The sequence below is a fragment of the Harpia harpyja genome, chromosome 11, assembly GCF_026419915.1.
Source record: "Harpia harpyja isolate bHarHar1 chromosome 11, bHarHar1 primary haplotype, whole genome shotgun sequence".
NCBI lineage: Eukaryota > Metazoa > Chordata > Aves > Accipitriformes > Accipitridae > Harpia > Harpia harpyja.
Genome location: NC_068950.1, coordinates 11,145,851 through 11,158,446, shown reverse-complemented (window position 1 = coordinate 11,158,446; position 12,596 = coordinate 11,145,851). Strand labels below are relative to the sequence as shown.

At 41.3% G+C, this 12,596-nt stretch overlaps 1 protein-coding gene across 6 annotated transcripts in view; it reads right to left on the bottom strand.

The window, feature by feature from the left end:
- COP1 (COP1 E3 ubiquitin ligase) overlaps positions 1-12,596 on the bottom strand; it is a 130,655-nt gene that overhangs the window by 57,570 nt on the left and 60,489 nt on the right. For all 6 annotated transcript variants that reach the window (XM_052800522.1, XM_052800526.1, XM_052800525.1 and 3 more), the window contains 3 exons: positions 9,099-9,207; positions 7,221-7,302; positions 386-502 (listed from right to left, as the gene is read on the bottom strand). In XM_052800522.1, the coding sequence (XP_052656482.1) occupies positions 386-502; positions 7,221-7,302; positions 9,099-9,207 (308 nt within the window). The remainder of the gene's footprint in view (positions 1-385; positions 503-7,220; positions 7,303-9,098; positions 9,208-12,596) is intronic.

The following is a 12,596-nucleotide window of genomic DNA, read 5'->3' as shown; positions in this document are numbered from 1 at the left end:
GTAGTATTTATAGAGCAATGCTATAAATCAGAAAGAACAACTATCACCATGTTAACACATTAACTTTGCTATGAGACTCTCAAAGCTGAGCTTTGCCTGGTTGCCTTAGTGATCTCAATAAACACACTAGGCGACGGCCTTTCGTGAGCTTTTATCTCTGATAGAGGCACCCAAATTAAAAAGTCAGGCTGCAGCATGAAGTTGACACTTGGGTATCATGATATCTTCTGGGTGACTGCACACTTGAAAAGTCTTACTCAGAGGCATTTTAACTGGAAAGGCACCTCAGTCCTGGGCAGAGTAGCCAACCTCACATCTTCGGGGGGAGTAAGAAACAAAGGAAGGAAGAAAAAGTATCTCTGTGCCCCAACCCCCTTTTACCTACCTGCACAGCCAAAAGCTAGGTGATACCTAGAAGAGGGGCTGAATTTGACACAACACACATTAGCCTTGGCCTCGATGCTTGCTACTGAGTTGTCCAAGTTGGTAGACCACAGCTTCACTAGAGAAACAGAAAAACAGAAATGAGTAAACAATCAACCTCATTTGAAATGCATAATATCTAGTTATTTCATAAATAAGATTCTGAAAAGCCTCATTTGCCAAGATGTTAGTGATTATAAAGGGTCAGTTGCTGCTAACGGCTGGTAAGCTTGAGAACATTCTCAAATGCGCACTGTAAATATCCTGCCCACCTCCATACACACAGGAGATGCTGAAAGTCCACATCTCGCATGGCTGAGAACATCAGAGCAGGTGACTAACCACATGTTAGAATCAGAGCGTTTAAGGCTACTGGAGTGCAGATTCATATAATCAAGAGCAAGAAGGCTTGCATCCTTTTTGTTCCTTGTCCCTTAGCTGGGATGCAAGAACTCCATGCTCCACGGCAGAATTGCTTTGAACAGAATAAATATACCTAATTGTATGCTTGAGCACAGTGAATGAGAACAACTTGTTTTATTCTCGAGAAACTGGCACGGACAGGAAACAAATCGGTGTGCTGGCTTCCTATGATGAAATATTCCCTTGGTACAAGGAACTCTACTGTTCTACAATACTACCATGTGAACATTGATTTAACTTCATGATACAGAATGAGCTCTTCCTCCAAGTACTCACTTCAGTGCTTCACAGGATGACCAACAGAAAACACCAGCATCTTTTCAAAAGAAAGCTTTCCCCACCCTCCACAAACACTTGAAGTACCATTCAACCTTAAAGATGAAGCATGCCAGCTGCTCCCCGCAGAGCCAATCTTACTATTAAAAGCTAGAGATGTAACACTTTGTCCTCGATGCAGATGAAGGGGCAGCACGTTGGCATCAAGCCCCGTTGATGCCTACAAGGCAGAAAATAAGACTTAAACGTTCTCCCTTCCCCCTTTTCTTGATGAGTGGGTTGCGCTGTACTAGAGTATCATGATCAACATGCTGAGGCAGGAAGCAGAGCAAGCTGAAGCCAATGTTTGAACATGCAAGAACTACATGAAGGCTTAATCCCCTAAACAGCTCCCCATGAGATGCCTGGGCTTCTTTAGGTCTGTGGCCAGTGGGTCCTCTGCTATCTTTTTACAGAAAGCTCCTTTGGAGGTGAAGTGAGCAAAACCAGCAAAAGAACAGGAATCTTGTTACCCACTGTGGTTAATACATGATGTAAGCAGTCTTATGGTATGTCCCCCCACCCTCTGAGGAGTCCTCTGTATCACCTCTTGGTCAGTCTTTCCCAGGAGCTTTGAAGGAGAAGCAAGGCTTCCACACGGATTACAAGACGATGTTTTAGATGGTCAAGGAAAAGAATGGGAACATGGGCAGGTTTGTTCTAGCACACCTACTTTTTAATAGTATGGCAAGCAATGAAAAGCAACAAGATTGCACTATTTCTGACCATACCTAGGAGAACTGCTTCAAGCACAAAGAAAATACATACTGCTCAGAGCACACCAAGGAATCATATTAAATACAGCACTCTGTGGGTATCTGACAGCTGCCTGGAACCATTCTAAACCAGCACACACACACACCAGAAATATAAACACTGATGCATACTGTATTTGCATATAAGCATTATGTAAAATTCAATTAAAACAGCACCCACCCTGTTGTTGGTTTTCAGAAATAAATCCATTGTCATTTACTAGAGCTATAATATTCATCCTAAACACTAAGCTACATTTCGAAATGAAACCAACAGCTTTGCAAGCATGGCTTAAGATGCTTTCTTCTCCCAAGTGAGACTGGATGATATACCTCCTCCATTGTGTTTTGCACTTGGGGGCGGGAAGGGGAACGGAGCCAGCAAAGACGATTTTGCAAAACAGTAAGACATTAGCATTTTGCTTTAATGAACAGACAGCAGGAGATGTACAGTCTAAGTTGCAGTGGCAGTAAAGGACATGAAGTTTATGGATGAGATGGTATAGGAAGCAAATAATACCATGATTACAAGAGGACACTTGGCAGACAATATAGCTTTAACTTGAGGTGTGCAGGGAGGTTACATGATCTCATAGTTCAGAGTGATGTTCTGCCCAAATCTAGTACTAAAACCACACAGGCTTGTCTTGAAGCCTTCCAACCAAGTATCAATATTTAAAGTTGCATCCAAAGCAGCCAAGTCTCTCCTTGACACCACCTCTAATAAACAAATGGCCATCTGGTCTCAGTTTTGCAGCAAAAGCTAATTGAGGGCTCAGTTTCAACTTGGCTCCTTTTTTTCATTCAAGTTTTCAGGTCATAAGCTGAGCCATTTAATCTGGTGAGGAGTCAACCTGTGTGTTCAAAGCCATCATAATAATCGTTACAACCGACAGACACAGATTAGAGTCTGCAATTTCTGTGATCTAACTGCTGTGGAATACGCTGGGCTCCAATTATATCTTAGTCAGTGCCATAAAAAAGGATATATGTGACATATAACACCACATAATGAAACATGTCAAGTTTTACCTGGAACTGCCCATTATTTTTTAAAAAGAACTGACAGGTTAATAAAGCATAATTCATAAGGGTAGAGTTTATTTGCTGTAGCTTTCAGCAATTTTGCTGAGTTTGAGGAAGTAATTACACAATGTACAGATGTCTTGATAACACCTAGAATTGTGCTGATGAGACAAGCAACCATCTGAGATTGACTATTCCTAAAACATGTGTTCTCAAAGCATGTTTTGTAATTTTGCAGCTGCTGAGAGAGACATCTCTATGTGGCCAAATGTCTACCTCTCACCAAACAAGTAGGAAGATGCCTCCAGAACAGCTTTTTCAGTTTAAAATGTTTAGGTCTTTTCAAGATATTTTTTATTTGGTTGGAGCTTTACACCAAATGTGTAAGTTTATAAATTAATTTTCTGTACATCAGTTCTGTGTCTAAACACTGACTAAAAGAGGCAGAAGCCTGTACTACAATAGCTAAAGGTGTTGATGTAAACAGTTGGTACAATGATAGTAAGGATATTTCATACAGCCTGTCATTCTTGAAACTCTTATCTGGTCGTGTGATGGAGAGGCTGCTGTTACTCCAGAAAAGCTGTAAACCAGGAATAGGCTACCGCTACCAGAAAACTCATTTGCAAAGATTTAAGAATCCCTAGGAAAGAAGAAAGCTGCTGAATTGTCCTGCTAGGCAAAATTTTTGATCCACTGCCTTGTGCAGGTCAGGAGGATGATGTAAACTGATGACTGTTAGCAGGCAATGACCACAGGGTATTCCTCCTTGCATAAGACACAGCCAGACAGATCTTTTGGTTGGTATTTTAACTACCAACATCATCTTGACCTTTCAAGGTATTCCCAGTTGAATCCAACCACCCCACAAATCTCCAGGAAATTATCGAACTTCTTTTAGCCAGGAAAATGAGCAAACCGAAAGTTCAGCCTGGTAATTTAAGAGCAATAAACACCCATACTTCCAGTTAAAGTCAGCAGAAGCTGAAGGAGCTAAGTATCACTGAAAATAAAGCCCCAAACAATCCTCTGGAAGTCCTCTACAAAGCTGGGAAGGAAACTCTGATCTGCATTTCTCAGGTTAGTTCCCCTGCTAAAAGGCCATGCTTCTGTTTTATGAAGCCAACCCTGCAAATCTGCTTTGCCCTACTGAATTAAGGGACACTACAAAAAATAGCTGTAGGATTAGCATCCATGGCCTCACTTACCAAGGCAGCATGGAAATTACTTTCCTTACACGTAATGAAACAGATGCTTGCATTCCTCCTTGCCATGAGACAATGAAAGGTAACCTCTCACTACGGTTCAGAGCTCTCAGGTGCTCCTGTTCTGCTCCACCTCTCCATTTTAAGCCAGGAAATAGTGAAGGGACTACAACTCACAGAAAGGACATAAATCCAGGACTCTTTCTTCAGTTGAATTTGTCAGTACTGCTTGTTACCCCTTGAGCTTCAAAAACAACCCCAGAGCAGAGAACAAATGCTTCATCACTCCAGAACAGATCTCTACCACACTGGAGACTTAAATTCTACCCACAGGGCATCACAAAATATTTTGCTCTATCTCATCTGCTAACTTTACCATGGCCATTAAACTACATTCCCAATCCAGAACAGACAGGGATGTTGGGTTGAGAAGCAGCTGTAAGTCATTAGCTAAGAGCACTAGCTCCAGCCCTATCCTGGCACTTTGATAGCATCATTTTGCCCTCACAGAATTAAATAATCTTTTCTGCTTTAATAGCAAAAATTCACCCTTTCTTACTTACATGAGAATCACAGCTCCTGCCATTGCTACGTGCATAAAAGAACTGAAATTAAGACTGTGCTGGTTCTCCAAGCCGGTTGTAGCACAAGTAAACACTTTAATTTTGCTCACTGCTGTCTAGCTGGTGTACATCTTTGGGTCCCTATAGACATATGCAACTACCTTTGCCCCTTTAAAAGGGAAGGGCATGACAACTGTAGATAGAAGTGAGGTTTTCATACACACAGTAGTTACTTCAAATAAAATAATGCTTTTATGCTCTCATTATCTGCTATTAAAGTAGACAAGATCTTCCACAAATAAGCATCCTGGATGATCTTCATCTAATGACGAGGACAATGCAGGACCTGAGGCCCAAGGATGCTCTTTCTAATTGTATCAGAATCATTTTATCCCTAATAGCACTCCATTCATTGGCACCCCCTTTGCTGTGCCTGAGCCCTGGCAGAGACAGCTGTGAAGCACTGATGGTAGGATTTTGCATCTAAAAGCTCCTTCCCCAATACATGCCTACCGAGCATAACAAGTGCTTTAAAAATTAGCTTCCAACTTGAAAAGAATGAGCAGAGACAGGCAGATACACAGGCAAGCAGGAAGAACTGGCAAAGCTGTCACTTTTTTGCTGGCTTGTCCTGATCGCTTGACAGGAAAGTGTTATACCCATGCTTTCCGGGTAAGCATGGCGAGATTAGCTCCAATTGCTCTGGTCACACCAATATCTATCAGCATTGAGATTTCTTGTTAGAAAGCCCAGCGTGGCCTCACACAAGCACAGAAGTAAGAGAGGACAGGAAGGGTACACAGCTCTTGGCTTTCCCACCAGATGCTGTACCCGGCCAAACATGTATTACTATGTACCCAAAGCTGGCCAGGACTCAACCAAATGCTCATGAACATAAGCAGAAGGACAAAAATTTAAGTTAGGCAGGTTTGAGTTAGGACACTCATCATAGGTATTAGCTTTTCCTCACACTTAACCCTTTCAATGTGATCACTGAAACGGAAGGTGGACACTATAACATTAATTTGGACATCTGCTACTATTGCTCTGTACCTTAAAGACTTCTAAAATCTGTGCTTATTTCAAACATTTCGACACAGGACTCCATTTGTCTCTAATGGGCTTGTTACATATGCTAATCACAGGCAAATTATGGTAGAAGAATAAAATGTTCCAGCTCAGTTTTATTCACCAAAACCCCAATACACCTTCAAAAGACGTTTGTGAATTGAAATGCAAGTTATGTATATCTGCAGACTTTACTACAATAATTTCTAAGTAAGCACTACACTTTTAGAGACCATTACTGAAAAAGTGAACTGTTAAACTAGAGACAGGAGCTCTGCTTGCAGCTGGCGCTGCAAAACTGGACAACTTGTTAACATGCTAATAAATGCATGTCTACCTGGCAGATAAGCTTTTTCAAATGCATAGCATGAGTGGGGAGCAACATGATGAAGAGGCTGATAATTTACAAGGTGAATGTTCACTCCTGCTGCATTTAAGCACACAGAAAACACTCTTGACTTCCACCAAAAAGTGGGGAGGGGGGGGGACACACTAATTGAGGAACCCTAATACAGCTTTCTTTTGAAACAGAATCTAAAAGTATTTTAGAGGGGGGAGTGGCTTGCAAGGTTTAATGTTTATGAAAAATTAATTTATCATTTGAAAGCAAATCACAAAGAGCTCTGTCCAGAGCTGTATCAGCCCATCTGGGAGGGCTGATCCCCACTGACTATGAAAGGAACTCTAAAGTTCTTGCTGCTTAATAACTCCAATTTGATATTGTAAACATATTAGAGATAAAATCTTGTTCATTAGGGATGAAGAACACTACATATTGCTCAGTGCTATCCTTTTCTTTAGAAGTTTCCTATTTCTTCTTAGAAGAGGAACATTCTTCTACAAGTATGTTGGGAAAGGGCTTGTCTTAAGGGTTCTCCAAAAGCCCTTTGTCAAATGGGCCCTGGAGTGTGCAAAGCTGGGAGTTGCTCTCAACGCTCCCATTCAGTCCACCATCTGACGCTGTTATTTTCCGAGAAACACACTGCACACTGGGAAAGCAGGAAGCTGCTCGGTGTGCACACTCTTCAACATTCAGAGCTACAGGTAAAACTGCAGCAGGCATTTTTAACTCCCGCTTTTTCCCCAACAACCTTGTTTTTGAAATATAAATACATGCTGTTCTTTTGAAAGGCCCCAAGGCTTTAACTCACCAGGCTTAACTAATGTTAAAACACATTTTGCTTTGTTTAGTGTCCTGGAAAATGCTAGTAGAGAGCATATTACCCAAAAAATGTGAACATTGCACCAAGAAATCTTAATCCAAACAAAGCCTCTGCTTCTCTAAGATCCGAACAGTTCAGTAATACCTTGACACATTACTATGTCAACTACATTACTGAAGGCAGCTGAGGAATCAGCTACTTGAAATATCACATTTTTGTTCCTCAAAGGGAATACACAGAGTGTATGCCTTCTGCACAGCTACTGAAAAAGAATAATACCTTTGGCATCATCAGAGCCTGAAGCCAATAGCTTTGGGTCCATCAAGTTAAAGTCAACACTCCAGCACCTTTTCTCATGCTCCTGTTTAGAGAAACAAGAAAAATATTGCAAGGTAGTGAGCTGTAATCTGATAAAATAGTAAAAGAAAAAACATGTGCTGTTTGGTATAAATAGTCAGCAGAGTCCTGGACAGAGAAGCTTACTGTGTTTAGGAGTTTCTCAAAAAATATGTTTTCGCCCAATCAGACCAATGCTTACAACAGTATGCTAGACTGAAAGCAGAAAACAGAATGGCAATTTTAAAATCGAAAACGGACTTTTTTTTTTTTACTTGAAAGAAAAAAAAAATAATGATTTCAGGAAATATACATTAAAGACCCATTTTTGCAGCACAGTTTGACTGGCTGTGGTTCCACTGTGTGCTGCTGCTTATTCTAGTAGATCACAGTTGTATCTCCCAATACCAATAAGATGCCCATTCAAAGCCATTTCAAACACCTCCTCTCTGAAAGTCCAGGAAACCCTCACCTTCCTGTTGAGTTATTAAACAAAACTTCAGGTGTCTAATCCTATGTTCTTCCACTCAAACAAATATTCTTACAAGACTGCACACTTTCCCAAAACACAGAAGAGCTGTATTTGCTATGCTGGCACATCCCATGTGGAAGCAAAACACTGCATTGAATGAAACCAGAAATTCAACCGAACCCTTTGTTTAAAGCCTTCACACAGGCTTGCAAGACGATGACATGAAAAGCTCACCAGGACAAAGTCACTAAAGGATTTCTAATACATGCAAAGCAGATGTCAGTATGCATGCCTCTATGCAAATCCAAATAAAAAATTCAAGTAATCTGATAGGAAGCAAAATGAGTTTGTTTTAACATAAGCAACAGCTGGTCCTCTCTAGGTTCATTATTCAGCCTCATAAAGAAATGCAAAATATATTTGAGAGAAGAAAAGACAAGATTTATTTTGTCCAGTATAATTTCTTTTTAACTGAGATATGCAAAGGATTAGTGAAAACACGCATTACAAAATGGCCAAAATACAATGAAAAAGTAAACAAAGGCTTAAATAGGAATTAAAACTTATGTTGAGCTGTCAAGATGGGGGAAGTGAAGGCCAGTCTGCAGTTCTTTCATTATCACTGACCAGTTTCAATGCACTATGCTACCTATAGAACAAGCCTGCACCCCTTTCAGTCTCTCCCCAAACGGAACAACCTCTCTTCCAAGCTCCTTGTTCTGATCACAAGCCTCTCAGAATCCATTATATAGAAACACAATGTTCAAATTGCACAAAAAGACAAAATATGCCAGAAACTTCTTCCAAAACAGGTCTCGCTGTTGAGCTCAGCCCACTTGCGTGCATACACTGCTCTGCTGAGCACAGGACTGTATCAGGAAGGGTTCTGCCTACTGCTCCATTCTCCCAGCCTCGTCACTTAAGTCTGCATTTTGCTCTTCTGCTTTACGAGCACCTGCAGCAGCAATCACTGCAGGATTTTACAAAAGGCTTTTGACAAAGACTGAAGTGAAATTAGTATGGGGAGACAGAGGTTTCTAAAGGAAGGTGAGACAAACAACTTCTAGAAACTCGTTTCTCCCCATGCAGATTCCCTGCCTGAAAGCAGCAGCAAGAAAACGTCAACTGCCTCATGCCTGTGACAGGAAGATATAGCTGCCTCCCTCAGAGGACTACAGCTCAATAAAGCTGTGCGGATGAGACACATTTACCAAACAGGAGGAGCATCTATTTCACCCTGTGGAATGGAAAAGTCTATTGCTGAACTAGAAGCAGAACCTCAGACTGAATAGTGCTCCTCCGACGTGGTCCATGGTGTGGGAAAGTGTTGCTCATTGATTGCATGTTACCTGGTAGACCTTGGATCTTTGTCCCGTGAATCCATCCCAAAGGATGACGGTGCCTTCATAGTCGCTGCTGGCTAGCAGGTTCTTGTGGTAACTACTCCAGCTGATACAGCTTAAAAAGAAGAAGAGCCCCAGTCAGTCTTACATTAAATCATACCTTACAACACAAAAATCACTCTTGCAATACGTCAGGCAATTAGTGTCTTCGCAAAGCACGCAGCATTTGATCAAGCTACCCCACTGAAACACTCAGGCAAGGACAAAACCAAAACCCACCAGAAATACAACAAACCTTCCTCTACAAACTAAAAGAAAAGCTTTATTGGCTTAAGTGACATTGCCCCCCTCAATATGAAGTGTTAGGGTTTGGCTTTTTTTTTTTTTTTTTAAAATGTATTCGTCTCTAACACTGCAATTGTTTTGCTATTGAATTCCACACAAATTGTCACAGAGAGCTCAGGGTTTGACTTCTTAGCCTCTTGCCCATAGCTACTACTATTATTATTACCATAAAGATAACTACTTAACAGAAGCTATATATGTAAAACACGTAGCTGCATGGATGGTAAATCGAATTCTCCTCTGGCACATATGTAATGTTCTATACATGTATCTATGTGCAAATGAAAGTTTGATTTCAGAGAAACTACTTCCAGCTTTCTGTAAATGCGGAAAGACCCCCCCCTTCCTATCCAGAAGGAAACAGCAGCTTGTTATAGGCAGTTTAGGAGATGTTTCTGATTGAGAGCTGCAAAATATATCACACGGGTTTATATTTTAAACTGAATTAAGTGGCCGTGCAAAACTAAATGACAATTCCACTGACAAACTCTAACCATCAGCAGACAAAACAAGAGCAGAGACACTGCCAAGCCACATTCGTAGCATTCTGGCACTACGCCTCCACTTTGACTCCCCAAAAATGTGACAGAGGTAAGAAAATTTGTAATACTTGTTCACCAATTTTTGGACCATCTGGCACAAAAGCATGCCAGTTGGTATCAACTGTGATGCATAGAGCAGAAGCCGAACTGACAGATCCAATTCGTGCAGGTCAAACATCTCTGACACAGTTAACTAGATTATGGTAGACTCGGGGCTAATTTTTAACCAACAATATAAGCTAGAAGTCCATGATTCTGTAAGTTTTTAGTACTGCTTTGATCAGTGCAGCGACACAAAATATGATGTAGGTACATGGATACTGACTTAGAAGCATTATACCTTGGCAAATTACTGGTTCTACTATACACTTGCATCCTGTTTTCCTTCAGAATTTACACACAGAAGGAGGAAAATCCTTTTCCTTTTTTAAGGTAGTTAAATATAAACACTTATTTTTCAGTTAGTTAAATAACAGCAAGCAGCATTGCTGTTCTGCTCCTCACTACAGTCAAACTCAGCTTACTAAGGTGTGAGTTTTCTAACTGTAGAGGGACTATGCATACCAACCACTAATCATAGCTCACCACTCTTTAGCTACATGTAATCAACAAGCTTATCTGAGGTTCCGGAGCAGCCAAATAATGGGAGGCAAGAAACTCAACTGGTTTTTAAGACAAATTTGAAGAAATATGAGGAAGGAATAACATGTTATTGGTGCTTGCATCAGCAGGAAACTTCACTGAGTGATCTAAAAGACTTCCAGCTCTGACTTCCTCTGTCTGCACAAGTTAATCTGTAATTGACAGAAATAAGACAAAGACATCCAACAGGAGCAGCTTTCTGCAAGCTCTCACACTGCTGCATAATGCTAGGAGATAACCTTCAGGACACACTTTCCCCAGTTGATCGCTGGGAGCTTTCTTTAGAACGGCCAGTACAGAGGGACATTTGATGACACCGATTTCAACCTGTCAAACACTTCTCCCTGTGTGCACCTCTGTCTACCTATAGTCTGTTCACAGACTTGCACATTTCCTTCTTATAACAGCATCCCTTGTTTTTAAAACTTTGCATTCAGAAACTTAAAAAGTTTTATTTACCAAATGCAAGTCATCATCTTCAACCAGCAGCTGCTCAGAGGATGCTTGAGGTGATACAGCTCAGGCAATGCTTTCCCTGGTTTTGCCTCTTCCACGATACATCATTAACTAGAAAATGTTAGTGTCCTCAGCCCTCGTGGGTAGAAGGACTGTCCACAAATATATCAGCAAGGAGCTATCCTTAAGCCACCTCTACTACCATTAGGTACCCACACAGAAAAGCAGGTCATGACAGTCTATGATTTACTAGAAGCCTCATTCATAGAGGCCTAAGTGGCTCCCTGAGGACCAAATGAAGCTGGCAGGCACTGCCCGCCAGGACTGCGAACTGAAGGTTGCAGCAATCCAGAGATAACCATGTCTGACATCTGAAGCCTTGTTTCCAAGCAGAGCAGTCGGTCACTGACAGAAGCAAAAGCGGTTTAGAGCCCTAGAGCTAGAACAGCGAGGCTCTGGGCTGGGAGCAGTCTCCAGCTAATGGCAGGGGGGTAGACACTGCACTAGACATTTATTGGTTCAAACCTGTTTCCCCTGCCATCTTATCTCCACTCAAGTCAGGGCTTCAAGGAGCTTATGGGGAAAAAAGTAATCTGTAAGTTTAGCCATCACACGAAAGCAGGAAGAATACAGCCCAGGGCCGAATCTTAGAGAAAGCAGTCTTCTATCTGGATGGCTTTGAGAGTACGTCAGGCAGCTTCAGCAGGTAGAGGGTCCTAGAGAAAAGCAGACGTGCTGGTGCCACCTTGGCTGGTTAGAAGATGGATGCTCCATGCTAGGGGAACATGAGATCCACATCTGACCGGCAAAAGAGAGCTGGGTATTGCAAGCTGAGCTATGAAGAAGATCATCATGTAACTATATCTTGTCAAAAAAGGAATCACCCGAGACAATGAAAATTAGGAATTACTGAGTAGGTAGAAAAATATAAAGGATCGAGTTCAAAAGTTCTGTTTGAGACGTGATAGATCTAAGGACGTAAGAAGTGTCAGGTTTGCAGAGACAGGTAATATTTTATCAGATCAATCAATATAGATGGAGAAAATGAAGGGTTTCTGTGCCCAAAAGCATGTCCATTAGGTCTGGCACAGCAAAGATCAAGCTAAGCATTCTGTCCCACTGAAGTCTGATGGCATTAACGAGGGGTTAACACTCACTTGGAAAACATTTGTAGATAGACTAAAAGAGGAAAACAGGAACTGACAGGTGAAAAATGTTTAGGGATTTGCAGCCACTAAGTGGTTCAATTAACACATTTTAATTCACACACACCATAAATCTTTCATTTTTAAGGAATATGATTAAAGGATCATAATAAGACAAAACCAACCCTATTCCAGCTCTCTGCCTTAATTCTCCCCTCATCACCACCCAACTCTCTTCACAAACTCTGAAACTAGAGCTTTCTCTTTGACATTGCAATACCTGAGCTGCTTTATAACTTAAATTCTCAAAAGTAACCTTTGTAGAGCACAATTCAGGGTTGGATCAGGTGGAGGGGAGCTCCCTCCAAGGGCTG